Below are 21,571 nucleotides of genomic sequence, written 5' to 3' on the forward strand. Positions count from 1 at the left end.
CAGACTGTAAAGTATAATATAAATAAGTATCCATAATTCCTTATGTAGTGTTAATACATACAGTTCACAGTGCTGTTGATCACCAGTGTGTTATAAGCTTTCATAAAATACCTCACTTGATAAACTGCATGTACTGCAATATTGTATACCCTCAATTGATTAAATTACTTATCACCTGAGGTTCAGACCCCTGGTCTTTATAGCCCAGGTAAAGTTTCTCTTCCCTGCTGGAAGCTGTTTCCTCTCTGCATGGCTTTGTTTACCTGGTATATAAATAAGACCTTCATTGTGACGACGGGACTGCTCAGAGAAGCAAATACACATTCCTTTGTCTTGGGCAGACCTATTTACCAACTCCCCCAACATGCCTGGCTTAAATACTTTTTAGTCATCAGTACAGCATTTATCCATAACTCTTAATACATGGCATGCACATGCATCATGCAAGAATATTAATGATTAGTGAGTTATTGGTTTTCCAATGTCACATTACATGACATCTTTGAGATACAGATAACTCTAGTGAGTTGGGGTACACGGAGTTGGTCAGGCCAGCTGAAACTCATTAACTGATACCAGTGCACTCCTTGCCCTCTGGCACTCAGATGCTTTTATGGTCAGACCTCTCTTTCCTAAAAAGCTGCAGGAAGGTTAGTTGCTGATTGATCCATAGGCAGCAGGTCAGAGCCTTCCTTCCTGGACAGGGCATCTGCCACCATAGTTTCTTTCCCCTTTAAATAGGGGTTTTGGCATATTTGTCTGTTTAATCTCCAGAACATAATATCAGAGAGTATCCATAATTTCTTCTTTGAATGATGGTCCCTACTGTATGCCACTGTGGATTATGCATGCACACCATGCGTTACGAAGCTGGAGAGTTTGAAAGTAGTGTCCATTGGTCCATGCATCTGTCCTGGTTCACCTTGTGCCTCTGACCGAGGTGATAAAGGGCAGGGTGGACTGACTGCCTCCAGTTCCTTCTCAATGCTGCATGGTCTGGGTTGGAACCATTAGTGTCCTCAGCTTTGGCTTCACGCTACAAAACAATTGCCATCTCAACTGCTTCATTCGCAATTTAGATTTTGCATGGTCATGTTGGCAGCAATAATTTCATCTCTAGAAAAGGGCATGTGCTTCATAGCTCTTGATATGAAGGACACTTAGTTTCACGTAGCTAGTATCAGAGGCATAGCCGTATTAGTCAGTATCCACAAAAACAATGAGGTGGCACATAGATATTTTCCCCACATACAGACACTTTCTTGGATTTAAGCTAGGCTGTGACCATGTTCAATATAGAGTACTGCCCTTCGATGCAGCAGCCCCACCAGAGTCTTTACCAATGTATTTTCAGTCATAGCGGCTCATGTCAGACTTCATGGCCGCCCTGTCTTTTCATTCCTGGTTAATTAGCTCCTTGCTGCCAAATCTCATCAGGAAGCCTATATATCAACCTCTATGGTGCTCCACCTTCTTTCTTCACTGGGAATCAGTATAAACACACACAAATCTGGTCCCCTCCCCGACTCTAGACTTTATCAGGGCAGTCTTGAACTCTGTCACCCCAAGGGCATACCTGCCCACAGACAGGTTCCACACTATCAGCAGCGATTTCCTAGGTCTCATCACAAGGAGCCCTCAGGTACTGGTCAAAACATATCTTTCCCTACTCGGCCACATGGCTTTGTGCACTTACATCACCCTGTTCACAAGACTCCACCTTTAGTGCCTGCAAACTTGGCTACAGTCATGTTACTCCCTGAGCTGCCATTCCGTGAACCTTGTGGTGACAGTCCCGACCAAGCTACTGTCCCCGCTCCTATGGTGGACACATCCCCATTACGTATATGTGGGGGTCCCTTTTCTCCTCTCTTCTCCAAAGAGAACCATAATTATGGACACATCCCTGCTAGTTTGGGGAGCCTATATGAACAGCCACACAGCTCGAGGGGCTAGTGTACCTTGAAAATCCAGGATGCACATCAATATCCTGGAATTATAAACAGTACGGTGGGTGTGAGAATACTTTCTCCCCTTCATCCACTCACTGTGTCCTTATAATGTCGACAACTCTATGACTGTCTTCTACCTCAGCAAACGAGGGGGAGTGAGATTGGCCTCCCTGTGTGCAGAAGCAATCCACCACTGGAATTGGTGCATAAGCAATCACATCACACTATGACCCGCTTACCTTCCAAGAAAGCTGAATGTGCTCTCTGACTTCCTCAGCAGACACTTTACACTGAACCACGAGTGGGAACTTCACAACATTTTCACTCTGTGGCAGTGGTGGGCAACCTGGGGGCTGTGCATGGGCTGCCAGACCGTTTGTTTACATTTGCATGGCCGCCTGCAGCTCCCAGTGGCTGCGATTCGCCGTTCCTGGCCAGTGGGTCTGGTGGCCCGCCAGCGGATTACCCTGACGGGCTGCAGGTTGCCCACCACTGCTCTATGGGGAACCCCAACCACAGTCACTTCTCAAACAAACAGCAGATATACCACAAATTGCTCCAGAAGGGCCCTAGGTCATCACTCCCCAGGTGATGCTTTGCTACTTTCCTGGTCAGACCAGTTCAATTATGCCTTCCCTCCACCGCTGCTCCTGCCATGAGTCCTACACAAGATCCAACAGGACAGGGTCATCTTGATCGCCCCCTTCTGGCCTAGATAGTTCTGGTTCCCCAACCTCTTGTGTGTCTCATGTTGCCCACTGATTATCCTCCCAACATACCCCAAGCTCCTGACCCAGTGCAATGGCAAAATCAGACACCACAATCCATGACTGCTCCACCTCATATTTAGATGGTATCATCTCTAGAACATTCATACTCCTCAGCTGTATGAGAGATCCTCTCTAATGGCAGAAAGGACTCCACAAAGAAATGCTACCTAGCTAAATGCACTCCTGAGGGAATTCTGCGCCAAAAAATAAAAAATTCTACAAAATTCTGCAAATTTTATTTGTCAGTAAATAAATCTGGCTCCAGCATGGCAGTGGGGAGCACAGACAACAGGCTGCACTGAGCTGGGAGATCACCTGGAAGCCCCCAGCTCCCCTTGTACAGGGACTTGGCAGTGAGGCTGCACCTGACCCTGACACAGTGCAAGGGCCGGGCCTGCCCCAGAAACACCCCTGGACCCTGCCTCTCTGCGCCAGGTGTCCCAGGTGTGGGTGGGCAGGCTCAGCCCCTCAGGATCCAAGTATGGAGGGGCTTAGTGTGTGGGGTATCCAGGTGTGGGGCGAGAGGTTTCTGTGTGGGGAAATCTGAGTAGGGGCGGCTCAGTGGGAGATCTGGATGTACAGAGTTCATTGGGGGGTTCTGGGTGCAGGGGCAATGGGACTCTGCAGGGGATCCAGGTGAAGGTGGTTGGGGCTCAGCGGGGGGGGGTCTGGGTGTCAGGAGATGGGGCTTGGCGGGGGGTTCAATGTGGGAGTCCGGGTGCTGGGGGAGTGGGGCTTGATGAGGAGGGTCCAGGTGCAGCTGTCTGCGGATCAGTGGGGCTGTGGGTGGGTCTTGTCGGGGGTTAGGGGGGCAGGGCTTGTCAGGATGAGGGTTCGATGGATCTGCTTAACGTGGGAGTCCAGCTGAGGGGATGCCACATTCCAAGCTCCTGCGATTCCCCTATCCCCTTTTCTTCTCCATCCTCCTCCCCTCACTCCCACATTCCCCTGTCCCTGCCCTATTCCACCCCCTTCCTTCCCCACTGGCTCTTCCCCCACCCCCTCACCATGCCTTCCCTCATTTCCCCACCCACCCTTACCCAGCCCCACTGAGGGCACTCACTGTTGCACCAAAAAAAGGAAGGCTGGGCAGCTCTGCGCTCGCAGAAATTTGGGGGGGGGCAAGTAACCCCATGTAGCCACCCCCCCATGCCTCACCCCTGTTTGGAGGGGGGCAGTCCCCCCCCAAAAAACTGCACCCATGGTCATCCCCGCATGGCTTCCCTTTGCTCCCCTGCCGTTTTCTGCAGGGAAGCATAGGAATTCTGTGGGGGGAGGAGGCTTTTTCTTCGGGTGCACAGTCACGCAGAATCCCCCCAGCAGTATAAATGGAAACCCTTCTCATCTTGGGTGCAACAAAGTGGCATCCTATCAGAGACTTACAGATATTTTGGTCATCTTAACTGTATCCTATCTTTAAAGACATAGGGTCTGTCCACCAGCTCCTTACAAATGCACTTATCTGCAATCAGTACATACCATCCCAACTACTCAGGACTACTTGATTTTCCACACTCTCTAACCAATAGATTATAGAAAGGCTCAATAAGGACTTTCCTGCCTACTTAGAAGGTTCCACCCCAATGGAACGTGAATCTCTTTCTCTCAGTGCTAAGAAGCCCCCCCCCCCTTTGAGCCTTTAGCTACTTATTGCATGTCCCTACTGTCCATGAAAGGAGTGGTGTAACGGGGTCGGCACCTGCCTCTTGTGAGTGGTCCCTTTGGCCGATTCAGTGTCTGCAATCTCTGAGTTTGGAACGGGGCAGCACCCACCTCTTGTGAGCGCCCCTCTTCTGGTCGGATGTGAGCTGCTGCTTCTTAGTTCTTGATGATGGGGTGGCACCCACCTCTCGCGAGCGCCCCTGCTGATGGTTTCAGCGTAGGAGGGCAGTGAAGAGCTGAGACTGAGAGGGAGGGGATGGTTGCAGCAAACAGTCAATCAGCACAGGGCAGAGAAAGTTGAGTCAAACTTGTGGAAAGTTCTCTGAATGTCCCAAGGTCCCTGTGTTGGCTGCTTCTGCTTCTACTGGCTGGGGTTTCTGACTGGCTCTTCTCTGCAGTTTTCTCCCAAGCCCACATAAGAGGGAGGTAGGGAAGCTACACCTGGGTCCTAGTGCCTCCAAGAGTTGTGTGTGTATGGGGGGGTGTCTCTTCTGCACAGTTCTGTGTTCAGAGGGTTATTGGGGGGAGGGATGGGCTCCGCTGGGCCCCATTTTACCCTCTTCCCCCAGTGCAGCATCCCCAGCTTTGGCTGCTTCTGCCCCTGCTGGCTGGAGTTTCTGGCTGGCTCTTCTCTGCAATTTTTTATTCAGTCTGATTACTATGAGTGTGGTTCTCAAAAGGTCTCCATCCTAGGAAAATCTTTGAAAGGAACAGAACCCTTGTTTAATAAAAATTTTGTGAAAGTGCCTTTTTAACACAGCCTTTCTTCAAACATTTAAAATAGTGACTGAGTCCTTTGTGATGCTACATTTCTTATAATTTATTACAATTCTGTGTACTAGTTCTAGGAATGAAATTTAGCAATAGGTACAGTTTTACTGGAAAACAGCACTACATAATGAAATAGGGTGTTTATTTTATGCTTTTCTAGTCTTCTCTACTTTCCATAATGTCAGAGAATTAGATAAGTGGTATTTTTTAAGGTAACTACTCTCCTACATTTTATTTTTCCTGTTAAACGGTACCAATGAATCTCTTGGTTAGGATGGAAAGGATTGGAAAAGGCAAAAACTACTGTTGAATTTTCTTTCCTTTATAATAGGGCTTTATTTGTCCTCTGTGTATGAAATCTCATGGATCTGCTGAAGAACTTTTCAAGCACTATGAAGTAGTTCACGGGTCTGGCATCGATTCAAGTCATGGAGGAGAAGAGCATCCTTCACCGAAAAGGTAGAACAATATTAATTTATGCATTTAGTCTTCTGTCTAATTACATTTAAGCAAGTACTAATCTGAGCAGTTAATTATGTAGTGAAGTATTTAAATCATAAGGCCTCATTTCTAAAACCAATTAAAATATTAGTTTAATACTATGCTAGCTGATACTGGACTGGTGATAGATGAAAATTGGGTTTACATATTGATATTGTTAATTCCATTGGTTGCCTTTGATCCTGTTGATCAGGAGGTGATGTTGACTCTTATGTTTGTAGCGGGAGTTGATAGGGGTAGCTCATGGCTTGATTCCCTTCTTATTTGAGCATTCCCAGAAATTGATTTTGGGCTCTTGTTCCTTGTCTCTGAGGATTTGTTCATGCAAGGTTCCACCTTGTTTCCCCTTCGGTTCAATGGATATATGGGGCTGTTGTACATTTCAGCCTGTATTACTTCCATTTTATGCATTCCATGACTCTCGTCTTGGTTGTGCATAGCAATAAGATGGTGAGCCGCTTTTGAGTGTGGTCACATACTGTGTGAGAACATGTGATGCTAATATAATAAAGGTGTAGATTGTATAACTCTGCTGGGTTCAACGAATATCTTGACTAGCTGTTGTCTTAACCGTGGAGCAAACCCTCTGTGATTGATAAAAATAGTAAGCCAAAAATGATAAATAATTTAATTAAAACATGGATAACCTATTGAACTCATAAAGGTGAAAGATAGGTTTTTTGTAAAGAAAAGAACATAAAATTTAACATGCAATGGCTATTAAGTTAGAGTCCACTGTGGGAAAATAAAAATATCCGAAACAAAATCCAAAACCTATTTGTGACTGTCTGTAGGAAGAAGGAGCTCCCATTTCTTTCCAATTGCAATTGGGATAGACCGAGAGCCATCTTGGGCATTGACAGAAGCAGGGCAGCAGGGCACAAAATGGCAGGGCAGGACATCCATCAAAATCCCATTGCTCACAGCCAGTGACATTGGAGATCTTCTTTTCACACACTGATCTGGAAGCTTTTCCTGACTGACTGTTCTCCAGTTGGCATGGGATCTTGATGACTTCACTCAGCTGAACATGCTCATTCTATTAAATTCGCTAGCTGTAGTGGAGCTGTCAAAGAGTCTTTCTCTGTAGCTCAGCAAAGGAAAGAGTACACGTTAACATTTGAGGCTTTTAATGTTTTGAATGTTTTTTTAACATATTTCTCTTATTACATGTAAAACAGATTATTTCTGCTCAAATTGGGGAAACAACCATTCAAATAAACTAATAAAAATGATTTTTCTAGGATATATTTTAGAAAGTAACAAGTAGCATGACTTAATGATGACATTAAAAATGAAGTAGGTAGGGCTAATATTAAATACCCTCCCCAGTCATTCATCAGTTAAGACTTGTGAACATAGGGGTGAAGGCTGGGGATTAGGCCTTTGGGAAGAAGTGTACTTTAAGATGTGGGTCTACTCTTAAAAGTGAGTCTGTACAATTGGCATTGTAGGTTTCCATGTTTATTTTCATCTGCTTATCAAATGTGCTCAGTTTGCAAGTAAAAAGATGGGGATTCTTTTGTTCACTTTTTTTTTTCTGTCTACGTGCCAGCCCTGCAAATTCAGCATAGTCTCTGAGAGTCAAGCTGAGTCCTTTCCATCTCGTGTATCATCACCAGTAATTAATAAAGGTTCTATAGGTCAAATTGTGCCTTCAGTAACACCTTGTCTTCAGTGAGGTTGCACAGGTGTAACTGACTGGAATGCAGTAAACAATTCTGTCAATGATACACAAGATGGATTGAATCCACAGCTCACTCAGTCTTAGTTTTGTTGTTTTGCGGGAAAAGAAGACAAAGAACAATACAAATTTACTTTGTTCACTAACGTGAGTAGATGTGACCATCAATACGCATTGGGAACAGATTTGCTGAGTAAGATAATGTTTTTATAGTCATTGTCACACATCACATAAAAGAGGAACTTAAAGTATATCTGGATCAAGGATGATATATCAGATTTAGGGGGGCTGCAGACAGAAGTGGGAGAAGGACTGGGAGTCATGTAGCTCAAGGGGAGCAAAAAGAAATAAGAGTTCTTGTATACAAGGGCTTGTATACACAGGAAAGATTTACCAGTTCTTAAGATGATATAGTTATACCAGTATAATTCCTTGTGTGGACACCCTTTTAGTGCAGAATAAGAGTGGCCTTTTCAGTTTAACATAAACCTCTTTCCAGAGTGACATAAGCATAAATGAGGAAAAAGACTCTCTTTTACTGAAATGAGTGTCCACATAGAGAGTTATACTGGTACAGTATAAATATGTTGGTTTAACTTCGTGCCTCAAGTTATACCAAATAAAGATTTCCATTTAGACAAGGCTTAGAAAGGTGAAATATAGCTAACTATTTTGGAATTGGACCAGGAAAAGCACATTATTGTGAAAAGTGCCATTTTTTTTAGTAAAAGCCAAGGTGTGAATTTAAACTGACATAGTTATATCAGTATAACCCCTCTGCATGAACACTTCTGTTCAAGTATAAGAGAGCTTTTTCAGTTTAGCTTAAACCTCTTCCCAAATGACACAAACTAAACTAAAAAAAGCCATTTTTATAGAGAATAAGTGTGTCCACACGGGTGGTTATGGTGGTATAACTATATCTGTATGAATATGTCAGTATAACTGGTCAAACGTTCCTGTGTAGAGAAGACCTAAATCCCATTATTGCTTTAAATAGATAACTTACAATATAGACATAACTAGTGAGACACTAATAATATTTATCAGAGATTTTCTTTTTTATTTAGTGACCCTGAATTGTTGTGTAGTGTTTTTTGTATCATCCTTTCGTTGTGACTGGGGCCTCAGATTTTTACTGCATACCAATAATAAGAGTAAGAAATAATGTAGTGTTGGCAGTAATATGGCTGCTTCATTCCACATTAAGGGTGTCTGCGTTTCAGTGATGTGATGTGATCCTTATGTGTATAGTTTTCTAATTCATCAAAATGAATTGAGATTTTAGAAAGGTGCTATGCAAACTGATTAATAACCATTTCCTCCTCATATTTCGTTTTCCTGGGCGACCTAGAACATCAGGCTTCTGAGTGAAATTTGAGAGTTACAAGCCCCAGGGTTTTGAATGTCAGCGCACTCAGGCCCTCAAATTGGTATAACTATTGGGCACATTGAATTGCTTCTTGTGTTAAATATTATATAATTGCATATTTTAGAACAAATAGGGTAGCATACTCCTAGCATTGTCCCTTGACATTATATGGGAAATGAGGGGGAACTAACCTGCACTTTTAATAACATGGACTATAACACAGCTAAACATTTTAATACACTATCTTGCCATTCTAAAGTTCTATTATTTAGTTGATACAATCCAGTAAAACAGAATATAGGACTAAATCAAGTTAATTTGCATATTTAACCCTTCAACTGTTTTGGGGTCTGTCTGTTGTGATTTTTGTGTAGCAAAAAAAAGTCACCAAAAAGGTAACGGGGTCAGTTAGAACCATATAATATTAGGGTTGGAAGAGACCTCAGGAGGTCATCTAATCCAATCCCCTGCTCAAAGCAGGACCAACAGCAACTAAATCATCCCAGCCAAGGCTTTGTCAAGGCAGGCCTTAAAAACCTCTAAGGATGGAGATTCCACCACCTCCCTAGGTAACCCATTCCAGTGCTTCACCACCTTCCTAGTGAAATAGTGTTTCCTAATATCCAACCTAGATCTCTCCCACTGCAACTTGAGACCATTGCTTCTTATTCTGTCATCTGCCACCACCGAGAACAGCCTAGCTCCAACCTCTTTCGAACCCCCCTTCAGGTAATCAAATCCCCCCACACTCTTCTCTTCTGCAGACTAAATAAGCCCAGTTCCCTCAGCCTCTCCTCATAAGAGCCCAGCCCCCTAATCATTTTCGTTGCCCTCTGCTGGACTCTCTCCAATTTGTCCACAATCTTTCTGTTGTGGGGGGACCAAAACTGGATGCAATACTCCCAGGTGTGGCCTCACCAGTGCCGAATAGAGGGAAATAGTCACTTCCCTCGATCTGCTGGCAATGCTCCTACTAATACAGCCCAATATGTCATTGGCCTTCTTGGTGACAAGGGCACACTGCTGACTCATATCCAGCTTCTCATCCACTGTAATCCCCAGGTCCTTTTCTGCAGAACTGTTGCCTAGCCTTTCGGTCCCTAGTCTGTAGCGGTGGATGGGATTCTTCCTTCGTAAGTGCAGAACTCTGCACTTGTCCTTGTTGAACCTCATCAGATTTCTTTTGGCTCAATCCTCCAATTTGTCTAGGTCACTCTGAACCCTATCCCTACCCTCCATCATGTCTACTTCTCCCTGCAGCTTAGTGTCATCTGCGAACTTGCTGAGGGTACAATTAATTCCATCATCCAGGTCATTAATAAAGATGTTGAACAAAGCTGGCCCCAGGACCAACCTCTGGGGCACTCTGTTTGATACTGGCTGCCAACTAGACATCGAGCTGTTGATCACTACCCGTTGAGCCTGACAATCTAGCCAGCTTTCTATCCACCATATAGTCCATTAACCCAATCCATATTTTTTTAACTTGCTTGCAAGAATACTGTGGGAGACGGTATCAGAAACTTTGCTAAAGTCAAGATATATCACATCCACCACTTTCCCCATAGCCACAAAGCCAGTTGTCTCATCATAGAAGGCAATCAGGTTGGTCAGGCATGACTTGTACTTGGTGAATCCATGTTGACTGTTCCTGATCACCTTCCTCTCCTTCAAGTGCTTCAAAATGGATTCTTTGAGGACCTGATCCATGATTTTGCCGGGGACTGAAGTGAGGCTGACTGGTCTGTAGTTCCCCGGGTTCTCTTTTTTTTCCCTTTTTTAAACTATATATGGGCACTATATTTCCCTTTTTCCAATCATCCAGGACTTCCTAGTTAGACCGCCTCAATGTTAGTCAGTGGGAAAAATGAAAGTACTACATTTCCAAGGTCTTTGGGGGACTCCTGCACCCCAAATACATGAACAAAAATTAAATAAAACATGATAGGCAAGGCACTGACTCTTTTTTCCTTTAGGTATTCTCAAAGTATGATAAGGAGAGCTTGTTAGCATTGGTTTTATCTTCATACTCTATTGTGGTTTTAGTGTAGCAAAAACGGTCATTCAAAAGTTATTGGGGTCAGTTAGACCTGAATTTAATTATGCAACTATTCCAGCACAGATGGTTTTTATGTTGAGGCAGCAGTTATGATATGATTATATCAGTCTTTCAGCATTGTTTGTATCTTCACTGTTTCAGTGTTTTTTGTCATCCCCCTCCTCCCCAAAAAAAGTACCAAAAGGTTCTTGGGGATCTGTGAAACTTCATAGAATCATAGAATATAAGGGTTGGAAGGGACCCCAGAAGGTCATCTAGTCCAACCCCCTGCTCGAAGCAGGACCAATTCCCAGTTAAATCATCCCAGCCAGGGCTTTGTCAAGCCTGACCTTAAAAACCTCTAAGGAAGGAGATTCTACCACCTCCCTAGGTAACGCATTCCAGTGTTTCACCACCCTCTTAGTGAAAAAGTTTTTCCTAATATCCAATCTAAACCTCCCCCACTGCAACTTGAGACCATTACTCCTCGTTCTGTCATCTGATACCATTGAGAACAGTCTAGAGCCATCCTCTTTGGAACCCCCTTTCAGGTAGTTGAAAGCAGCTATCAAATCCCCCCTCACTCTTCTCTTCTGCAGGCTAAACAATCCCAGCTCCCTCAGCCTCTCCTCATAACTCATGTGTTCCAGACCCCTAATCATTTTTGTTGCCCTTCGCTGGACTCTCTCCAATTTATCCACATCCTTCTTGAAGTGTGGGGCCCAAAACTGGACACAGTACTCCAGATGAGGCCTCACCAATGTCGAATAGAGGGGAACGATCACGTCCCTCGATCTGCTCGCTATGCCCCTACTTATACATCCCAAAATGCCATTGGCCTTCTTGGCAACAAGGGCACACTGCTGACTCATATCCAGCTTCTCGTCCACTGTCACCCCTAGGTCCTTTTCCGCAGAACTGCTGCCTAGCCATTCGGTCCCTAGTCTGTAGCTGTGCATTGGGTTCTTCCGTCCTAAGTGCAGGACCCTGCACTTATCCTTATTGAACCTCATCAGATTTCTTTTGGCCCAATCCTCCAATTTGTCTAGGTCCTTCTGTATCCTATCCCTATTTTATTACCCTATTACCCTATTCAGATAACATTTGCCTCATGTATCATCACAGTTGTCCAGCAAATTGAGTTTCTTCGAAGATAATGCCATCAAATTGGTTTTCTGGGACACCTACAGTTGCTAGGAAGAGTTTCTGGGGAAGTAACAATTGTCAGATACATTTTCTGACAAATCCATGCTTGACAGATGCTGTGGCTGGGGCAAAGACGCACTATTGGATTGCACATGCACACTGCATGTCTGAAGGCATATGTTGTTTAGATTTTGTTGAATCACAAGTGGCATAATACATCTTCAAATAAGAGATGAATGTTTCTCAGGGACCTGGGTACAGAAATTTTTAGTGCACTGGTACATGAAAGGAACATTCAAGCCTTTCCTAAGGCTTCTTGGGAAGTAGTGTCCAGTGTCCTGGATACTGATCCAGAGACTAATGGGGAAAATGTTGCATCTGTTCCAGGGAATGAGATAGAAAAACACACAAAAAATGTGTGAAGTTTAAAAACTTACTATTTTTAGAACATATGTCACCGGTTAGCTCCATTTGTTCAAAGAAGTAGGCCATTTATTGCAACTTTGCTGTGTTTGTGCCTTTTATATTGTTGCTGTTGCTATCTATTTTTGTTGTCTAAACATGGAGTCAGTTAGCTCCCAATACCTGTGGAGTGTGTTCCTTTTTTAAAAACGTGTTTCATCATGGGGTCAGTTAGACCGCAACACAAGTACTGTGTAATGTGCTTCTTCTTCGAATAATGTCCCTAGGGCTGCTCCACTGCAGGTGTGCTTGCATCTCTGTGCTGTTGATCGGTTGGGAGATGAATCAATTAGTTCATGTGAAACAGGGAGGTTACCTTAGGAGTGCATTTTGGATGTGGCCTGAGTGTAACCTTGTCCTGAAAGAATACCTGTAGGGGGGAGGTGCACTGGAGCTGCTATTTCTCCTGGCTGAAGTAATTGCTGTCAGGAAGGCCATTTTCACTGAGAGGTATGTAAGTGAATAGGTGGCCCTGGGTTCAAAAGGAGGCCTAGTCAGTCATCTCAACACCAGGTTTAAGTCCCATGTGGGAGTAGGAAGTCAAGGGGGCTTAGCACACTGACTAGCCTCATGGTGCAGCACAAGGAAAGACAGTGCATGTGTGGGCCTAATGGACGCTGCTACTGAAGTTCTCTGATCAGCAGCCCAGAGATGCAAGCACACCTATAGTGGAACACCCATAGAAACACACATCTCGAAGAGTCGTCATTACTGCACAAGGTGAGTAACTTCTTCTTCTGAATCTAGAAAGTTTTAACTTATTCATAATTTTATAGTTCACTGGTTACAAGTAAAGTCAGTTTGAAATGCATCCCATGTGTTATCTCCAATTTTCACATATTAGGGGTCTCCAAGACCCCAATATGGAAATAGTTGGGTTATTTTTGGTCCAATACCAGGGTTAAAAGAAAATTCCATAAACCGTAATGCAATTACTCATTCTGAGAATAGACCAAATACATTAGACTAAAAATTATTAAGATATTTAAGGTGACTAAGCACTTTTAAAATCTGGTGATTAGTCTGAAAATGAGATAATGTATGGGAGTTCAGTTTGTATTACATTAAAAAAAATTAAAAATGTGAGACTGTATTAAGACACTGATCAAATGCGAGGTGTCCTGTATCCAGCTTATGTAATAATAAAGCTGAATAGGAGCTATTACATGTACTGGAAGTTTAATCAACAAAATTTAACAATGACTTAATTCATTTCTCAACTCCTGGATCTTTATTCAGCAATGAAATATCACTACTCCGACAAGAAATTCAAGACTTGCAAGCTTCACTTAAGGTTGGAAATTAATTTTATTTTAATATAGTTCATGGTTTCAAATTGTGAACTGTGCTAGCAGCTTAAATTGTGAGTTTGTAATACACTTTCTCTTCCCGGCCCCCCCTTGTTTAGGAGGAGAGATGGTACTCAGAAGAGCTGAAGAAAGAATTAGAAAAAGTGCAGCAGCAGCAAGTAATTGCTTTAAAATTCTTGAAGCAGGTTTACAACAAGCAGTTTATTATCATCTTTGACATCGAAGATTAATACCTTGTTGTAAGGCACGTGGCCCAATTCAGTTAGTTCCATAAATTGATTCCTGAAGTGTTTTAAAAAATCGGTTGTCTATACAGTGAAATAACTGTGAATGAGGTTGAAGGGATGTTAAAGGTGCTATGATTGTTCATGACTACATGCCCTTTAATTTTCAGTCAGATTTTTCCTCACAGTATGCTCATTCAGACCATGCCCAGGTTATCTGTCTCTTCATTGTTATTGCATCTATTTGAGAAGTTGTAGTTTTATTGCTTCCAAAGTATTTCTGAAAATGGCAATATAATCTTAAAAACCTCCAAAATCTTCTCCAAAAACATCCACCAAACAAAGTTAATTGTAGCCTCTTTTACCTTATTAAACTTCCCTCCTGAAACAATGGAACTCTAATTTATTTTCATATATAGAAGAGTTACTTCAGAACTGATTTATACAAACCTCAGAAATAGGAATTAGGGGTGAATTTCGCTCTATATGTGAAGGATTAAAAGTATAGAATTGCTTGAACCTTTTGGGAAAATCTCTCTTTCCTTTCTTGCTCCTCCTCCTTTTGCATGTAATAGTGCGTATAACAACATATATTGCTGTAGAGGCAGATTTCAGTATAACAGAAGGCTTGTTAGCATTGGAGTCTTGCTGTTCTGCATCAGTATGATAGCTAAGTGATATAAGATGATGGAAAGTCGTCTTGGCCTTTTCTGTCCTAAATTGCTTTGCAGCATTGAAGCACATAAGTCTATTTTTGTAAACTTTCTAGAGGTTTCAAGTATGGAATTCTTTCAAATGCTCAGGAAATGTCTGCTATTGAAACTTTTGTTGTTACCTTTACTGTCTAGTGACACACTTTTTCTTCATTTTTTCTTTTCTTAAGGAATCTAAACCTGATGGAGTGACAACTTCTGCATCTACAGGTGAGAAATATTTTAATAGAGAAGTTTCTACATTGTATTGAAATACTACAGTACTGTATGTTAGAAAAATTAAGTTAAGTGAAACTTCAGACTGGATGAAAAATACTTTTTCCTATATTGAAAGGCTAAAATGGTACAATTATGTAATGTCTTCTCTTGCCTACATTTTTTTCAATAAGTTTATAGGGACACGTAAGGTTGCCTTATTCATTTTTAGAGTAAAGAAACATTAGAAAGAGGTTGATTGGTTCCATCATTTCTAGGATAAAGGAGGTGAAATTATTGTGATCATAAAAGTACTTCTGATCATGGTTTTGATTTTTGAACATGTTCTTAATCATTTTAAATATCCAAACAGCCATTGTGTTGAGGAAGACAGAGTGTTGACATTTGAATTAAACCAATTGTCCATGCTCATTCTGTTGATTTCAGTGCCAGTCTTCCCTGCTTGCTGCCAAAGAAAACACTTTTTTTAAAAATCTGCATGTTTATAATTTTTTTGTTCCATGTTATATTTGCATGAGACACTCATGGAATCATAACTTTCTTATGTACACACACAATCTCTGGCTGATCCTTATTAACTAACTTCTGACTGCACCTCAGGGCTCAGAAATTAGCAGTATACAAAAAGTGACCAAAATGGATAAACTAATTTCCAATGGTTAGCTAGATTATGAGCTCATTCCTCAAAATGCTGTGCTCACCGTCCTGTTCCAGCAAAGCACTTGAGCACATGTTTAACTTTAAGCATATGAACAATCCTATTGAAGGTTAAGTGAGCTTTGGTGAGTTACTCATTTGTAATGCTCTTTTATCAACACGAGTTTCTGTATAACCTCTGATTTTAGTTTTTTCAATAAATACTGCTGTTTTTGAGCTAGAAACATTAGAACGGCAACTCGAAGAGACCCAAGTAGAAAATTTTAATATTAAGCAGATGAAAGACCTGTTTGAGCAAAAAGCCGCACAGCTGGCTACTGAAATTGTAGGTAAGTACATAAAATTATTATGCAATCCGTTCTTCTTTTAATTAAAACCTGAATGAATGATCTTTTGCATAACTTCCTTCTTAACTAGATATTAAGGCAAAGTATGATGAGGAAATGAGTCTTCGAGAAAGTGCAGAGCAGAAAGTGACAAACCTGATGCAAGAACTACAGAAAGAGAGAACCATAATAGAGAATTTAAAGACTGAACTGGTAATTCATACCACATTTTTTATTATTTATTTATTTTTTGATTATGCCTTTCCCAAATGAGAAGGAGAGGGTTTTCAGTCATTTGCCCATTCTAAACATAATCTTAAAATAGACTATCATTGTTTACTTGGACAGTGATTTATTTGTGAGAGGAAGAGGGGCTCAGAAAACCCCCTCTTCTAAACTATCTATTCCATTGCTCTAAACTTCCAATAACTTCCCAGCCAAGGAATGTATGTTCTGCCTGCTCTGGTTATTCAGTGATTTGCATTATTGTTAGGTATGCATGACATGATGCTTGTTTGTGCTCTATTCAGAGGCCTGTGTGTGGCTTCCCTCATTTCAGGACTTTCATAAACAAAATATTAATCCTCATACGTGTTTTACTTAGGCCTAATTTTGCAACCCTTACTGACTATGATTAGAATATACTCATGTGAATAGATCCATTGTTGTTGACTTTAATGGGTGTCTCTATATTAGCCTTTTTCCCCTCATGTTTTTCACTGTTGCTGCCACCGGGCAACTGCATTCATAAGAGCAGCTCTGCTCAGACCTCGGTGATGTGCTGGTTAAAAGGCTGGCAGCTGTCATCACTTTGTCTACACTGGTGTTACCGTTGTTGCTCGTGGCTGCCCAGGGCACATGTATTCCAATAGTGTGGCTCCACAAAGGCAAAATACTAAAGAAAAGTTATTCCTAGTAACCCTTTTTCACAATCATGGTCTCAGAAGAAGCTACCCAGCAGCCTTTCTTCTATATAAAGAAAAGCAGAGTAGCCAGGAGGTGTCTTCTAGCCTCCTGTCATCTTCATTCACTCACTCAGCTGTGAAACTTGGACTCTGGATTTTTCTTTTCCTCTTCTGTATTGCTGTTGATTAGTGGCCTTTCTTCATTCCTCTGTCCACACCTTCCTGCCACGGCAATCCTTCAGCTGCCCAACCTCACTCTCCCGGCCATTGTGCTTCTGTCCCTCCTTCTCCCCTTCCTCTCTGACTCCCGTCTCATCTTTATTCTCTTTCCTGTTCCCTGTCCAACACCAACAGTCCCTTCCTCCCACCCACTTCAGCTCCAAGTGCTACTTTCCACTCCAAAAGCTCACCTAAAACATTTTTTGGGGTAACATGTAAAACAAATATGTAAACAACCCATGCAGTGGTGGTGTTGCTGTGTTGGTCCCAGAATATTAGCAAGACAAGGTGGGTGAGGTAATATCTTTTATTGGACCAACATCTGTTGGTGAGAGAGACAGGGTTTGAGCTACATAGAGCTCTTCTTCTTGTGTGGGAAATGTATTCAAAGTGTCAGAGCTAAATACAAGGTGGAACAGATTGTTTACATAAATAGCTAACACATATCTCAAGGGATCATTCAAGGTAAAGTGACCTGTTAACAGCTCTCCAGTCATGGGGAGGGAGAAGCTGGAGGTGGATTTTGTGGTTTATAGGTTGTTGTAATAAGATGTAAATCCAGTGTCTCTATTCGAACTATCATTTTAGTGTCGAGCAAAACTATGAATTTAAGTTCCTACATATGTCTCTTGAAGGTGTTGTCCAGGTTTAATCATAGAATCATAGAATATCAGGGTTGGAAGGGACCTCAGCAGGTCATCTAGTCCAACCCCCTGCTCAAAGCAGGACCAATCCCCAATTAAATCATCCCAGCCAGGGCTTTGTCAAGCCTGACCTTAAAAACTTCTAAGGAAGGAGATTCCACCACCTCCTTAGGTAACACATTCCAGTGTTTCACCTCCCTCCTAGTGAAAAAGTTTTTCCTAATAGCCAACCTAAACCTTCCCTACTGCAACTTGAGACCATTACTCCTCGTTCTGTCATCTGCTACCACTGAGAACAGTCTAGATCCATCCTCTTTGGAACCCCCTTTCAGGTAGCTGAAAGCAGCTATCAAATCCCCCCTCATTCTTCTCTTCCGCAGACTAAACAATCCCAGTTCCCTCAGCCTCTCCTCATAACTCATGTGTTCCAGTCCCCTAATCATTTTTGTTGCCCTCCGCTGGACGTTTTCCAATTTTTCCACATCTTTCTTGTAGTGTGGGGCCCAAAACTGGAAACAATACTCCAGATGAGGCCTCACCAATATCGAATAGAGGGGAACGATCACGTCCCTCGATCTGCTGACAATGCCCCTACTTATACATCCCAAAATGCCATTGGCCTCCTTGGCAACAAGGGCACACTGTTGACTCATATCCAGCTTCTCGTCCACTGTAACCCCTAGGTCCTTTTCCGCAGAACTGCTGCCTAGCCATTCGGTCCCTAGTCTGTAGCGGTGCATGGGATTCTTCCGTCGTAAATGCAGGACTCTGCACTTGTCCTTGTTGAAGCTCATCAGATTTCTTTTGTCCCAATCCTCTAATTTGTCTAGGTCCCTCTGTATCCTATCCCTACCCTCCAGCGTATCTACCTCTCCTCCCAGTTTAGTGTCATCTGCAAATTTGCTGAGGGTGCAATCCACACCATCCTCCAGATCATTTGTGAAGATATTGAACAAAACCGGCCCCAGGACCAACCCTTGGGGCACTCCACTTGATAGCGGCTGCCAACTAGACTTGGAGCCATTGATCACTACCCGCTGAGGCCGACAATCTAGCCAGCTTTCTATCCACCTTATAGTCCATTCATCCAGCCCATCCTTCTTTAATTTGCTGGCAAGAATACTGTGGGAGACCGTGTCAAAAGCTTTGCTAAAGTCAAGGAACAACATGTCCACTGCTTTCCCCTCATCCACAGAGCCAGTTATCTCGTCATAGAAGGCAATTAGATTAGTCAGGCATGCCTTGCCCTTGGTGAATCCATGCTGAGTGTTCCTGATCGCTTTCCTCTCCTCTAAGTGCTTCAGAATTGATTCCTTGAGGACCTGCTCCATGATTTTTCCAGGGACTGAGGTGAGGTTGACTGGCCTGTAGTTCCCAGGATCCTCCTTCTTCCCTTTTTAAAATATGGTCACTATATTAGCCTTTTTCCAGTCTTCCGGGACTTCCCCCGATAGCCATGAATTTTCAAAGATAATGGCCAATGGTTCTGTAATCACATCCGCCAACTCCTTTAGCACTCTTGGATGCAGCGCATCCGGCCCCATGGACTTTTGCTCCTCCAGCTTTTCTAAATAGTCCCGAACCACTTCTTTCTCCACAGGGGGTGGTCACCTCCTCCCCGTGCTGTGCTACCCAGTGCAGTAGTCTGGGAGCTGACCTTGTTCGTGAAGACAGAGGCAAAAAAAGCACTGAGTACATTAGCTTTTTCCACATCCTCTGTCACTAGGTTGCCTCCCCCATTCAGTAAGGGGCCCACACTTTCCTTGACTTTCTTCTTGTTGCTAACATACTAACATACCTGAAGAAATCCTTCTTGTTACTCTTAACGTCTCTTGCCAACTGCAATTCCCGGTGTGATTTGGCCTTCCTGATTTCACTCCTGCATGCCCGAGCAATATTTTTATACTCTTCCCTTGTCATTTGTCCAATCTTCCACTTCTTGTTAGCTTCTTTTCTGTGTTTAAGATCAGCAAGGATTTCACTCTTAAGCCAACCATATTTACTATTTTTTCTACACATCAGGATGGTTTGTCCCTGTAACCTCAATAAGGATTCTTTAAAATACAGCCAGCTCTCCTGGACTCCTTTCCCCCTCACGTTATTCTCCCAGGGGATCCTGCCCATCAGTTCCCTGAGGGAGTCAAAGTCTGCTTTTCTGAAGTCCAGGGTCCGTATTCTGCTGCTCTCCTTTCTTCCCTGTGTCAGGATCCGGAGCTCGACCCTCTCATGGTCACTGCCTCCCAGGTTCCCATCCACTTTTGCTTCCCCAACTAATTCTTCCTGGTTTGTGAGCAGCAGGTCAAGAAGAGCTCTGCCCCTAGTTGGTTCCTCCAGCACTTGCACCAGGAAATTGTCCCCTACACTTTCCAAAAACTTCCTGGATTGTCTGTGCACCACTGTATTGCTTTCCCAGCAGATATCCGGGTGATTGAAGTCTCCCATGAGAACCAGGGCCTGTGATCTAGTAACTTCTGTGAGTTGCCGGAAGCAAGCCTCTGAAAGAAAGAAAAGGAAAGAAAGTTTCCTTTGAGGAAGAGGACAGATAGGTCAGATATAGAGCGATCGCTTTTGTGAAAAGTGTTCACCCATGGGTGTTACCATGTTTTTGTCTTTTATCGTTTTTCTGTGAGAGTTCATTCGAGAACATAGTGATTGTCTCATTTCACCCATATAGTTGTTATTGGGGCATTTACTGCACTGGATGAAGTACACCATATGTTGTGATAGGCATGTGTAGGACTCATGGACCTTGAAATGTGTGTTGTGGGGCGTGTTGATTATAGCAGAAATGGAGATATGTCTACAGTTTTGCATCTGTTCTGACAATGTCTGGTGCTACTTTGAGTTGGTGGGCCCTGATCTGTAGGGAGCTTGTGTCTGATGATGAGCTTGGAGAGGAGTTGCGGGGTTGTTTGAAGACCAGAAGAGGAGGTTCAAGGAAGGTTTATTTCAGGATGTTGTCCCCATTGAGTATGAGTTGTAGTTGTTTGATGATATACCCCGTATGGGTTTTAGTGTGGTGTGGTAGGTGGAAAGTAGAGTTGTGTGGTCAGAGGGGGTTTTATTTCTATATTGAAGCGGGTTCTCTCAGGGTGTTTGGATGGCCCATTCCATGATGCTATCTACTTCTCTGGTGGAGTGTCCTTGCTTGGTGAAGGTGGTTTTAAATGTATATATCCTGGACTTTCTCTTCAGAGCACATTCTATGCTATCTGAGTGCCTAGCTATAGAAAACAGATTTCTTGGTGTGTCTGGATCTGTGAAAATAGGTGTGGTAATCTGTGGATTTATTGTATATAGTTGTCTGTAGGCTTCCATTGTTGAAACCGGTTGTGATACCCTGGAAGTTGATGCTCGTGTGGGAGTGTTCTAGAGCAGAGGTTCTCAGTCTTTTTTTCTTTCTGAGGCCCCCCCAACATGCTATAAAAACTCCATGGCCCATCTGTGCTACAACAACTGTTTTTCTGCATAAAAAAGCCAGGGCCAGCATTAGGGAGTATCAAGCAGGGCAATTGCCCATGGCCCCACACCATGGGGCCCTGCAAAGTGAAGTTGCCTGGGCTTCTGCTTCAGCCCTGGATGGCAGGGCTTGTAACCCTGGGCTTCAGCCCTAGGCGGTGGGGCTTCGGCTTTCTGCCCTGGGTCCCAGCAAGTCTAATGCCGGCCCTGCTTGTTGGGCCCCCTGAAACCTGCTTCGGGCCCCCGGACCTCTGGTTGAGAATCACTGTTCTAGAGAGAGTTTAGTGGATGGGTGGTGGTTGTTGACGTTGTGGAGGAGTTTAGGTCATTTGTGTAGAGGATAAAAATGTCATCCATGTATCTCAGGTATATCATTGGTTTCATGGTGCATTTGTTCAGAAATTCTTCTTCAAGGTGGCCTCTGAAGAGGTTGGTATATTGGGGAACCATCTTAGTAGCGATGGTTGTTCCCATGGTTTGGCAAAAGGACTGTTTTTTTGCTGAATGTAAAATAGTTATGGGTGAGGATGAAATGGATGA

At 43.1% G+C, this 21,571-nt stretch overlaps 1 protein-coding gene across 6 annotated transcripts in view; it reads left to right on the plus strand.

Moving 5' to 3' along the window:
* EEA1 (early endosome antigen 1) overlaps positions 1-21,571 on the plus strand; it is a 135,802-nt gene that overhangs the window by 31,867 nt on the left and 82,364 nt on the right. For 4 of the 6 annotated variants that reach the window (XM_075124288.1, XM_075124289.1, XM_048835600.2 and 1 more), the window contains 6 exons: positions 5,487-5,614; positions 13,598-13,652; positions 13,767-13,826; positions 14,776-14,815; positions 15,667-15,807; positions 15,896-16,017. In XM_075124288.1, coding sequence (XP_074980389.1) covers positions 5,487-5,614; positions 13,598-13,652; positions 13,767-13,826; positions 14,776-14,815; positions 15,667-15,807; positions 15,896-16,017 — 546 coding nt within the window. The remainder of the gene's footprint in view (positions 1-5,486; positions 5,615-13,597; positions 13,653-13,766; positions 13,827-14,775; positions 14,816-15,666; positions 15,808-15,895; positions 16,018-21,571) is intronic. The other 2 variants (XM_075124290.1, XM_048835599.2) reach the window with 1 other exon arrangement.

Source organism: Caretta caretta, chromosome 1 (genome assembly GCF_965140235.1).
Source record: "Caretta caretta isolate rCarCar2 chromosome 1, rCarCar1.hap1, whole genome shotgun sequence".
NCBI lineage: Eukaryota > Metazoa > Chordata > Testudines > Cheloniidae > Caretta > Caretta caretta.